We start from the raw sequence: 557 nt of genomic DNA, 5'->3' as shown, positions 1-557 counted from the left end.
TCACATCCTTTATGCCAATCTTTTTGAAAAACTCGAGTGGTACACCATTCCCAAAATCATTCCCTCCTTTTGAGCTTTCATTATTTGATGAGTGAGGTCTTTTTCAGAAAGCCTTACATGTGCATAATGTTGAGAGTATCGGGAACAACAATGCTTGGCCTTCATTCTTGCTAGATTAGGCACTCTATTGTCTAGCTATAGGTGGGGCTGAGTGTTGTGACTATGGTTTGGAAGCATGAAAAGTTCGAAGGAAAAGAATATACTCTTTGTGTTTAAATGGATAATCTTATTGGAATTAATAGATAAACGTCTAGCTCGAGTTTATGAAAAGTCTTGGCCCCCGAAAAAAAAAAGAATATAAAAGAGAAAAAGAAAAAGAAAAAAATATATCTAAAAAGAAGAGAAAAAGAAAGAAAATTGGGCTAGCAAAGTTGTTTAGAGCTAAGATTTGTTTAGAAGTTGAGAAAATCCTTTATAGATTTCAAAGAAAAAGAGTTTTATGTGCAAAGTGTTCATGAGATCTTTTGGTGAGAGATGAGAGTTGGGTTTGACATTGA

The 557-nt window shown here is 34.1% G+C and overlaps 1 protein-coding gene across 1 annotated transcript in view; it reads left to right on the top strand.

Annotated features, from left to right (window-relative positions):
- The window catches only part of LOC106303137, a 1,057-nt gene extending 883 nt beyond the window's left edge, over window positions 1-174 (top strand). The window contains exon 2 of the mRNA XM_013739482.1: window positions 108-174. Within this exon, the coding sequence (XP_013594936.1) occupies window positions 108-174 (67 nt within the window). The remainder of the gene's footprint in view (window positions 1-107) is intronic.
- Window positions 175-557: the final 383 nt, after the last annotated feature.

Source organism: Brassica oleracea, chromosome C7 (genome assembly GCF_000695525.1).
Source record: "Brassica oleracea var. oleracea cultivar TO1000 chromosome C7, BOL, whole genome shotgun sequence".
Lineage (NCBI taxonomy): Eukaryota > Viridiplantae > Streptophyta > Magnoliopsida > Brassicales > Brassicaceae > Brassica > Brassica oleracea.
This window is presented reverse-complemented; position numbering and strand designations above follow the sequence as displayed.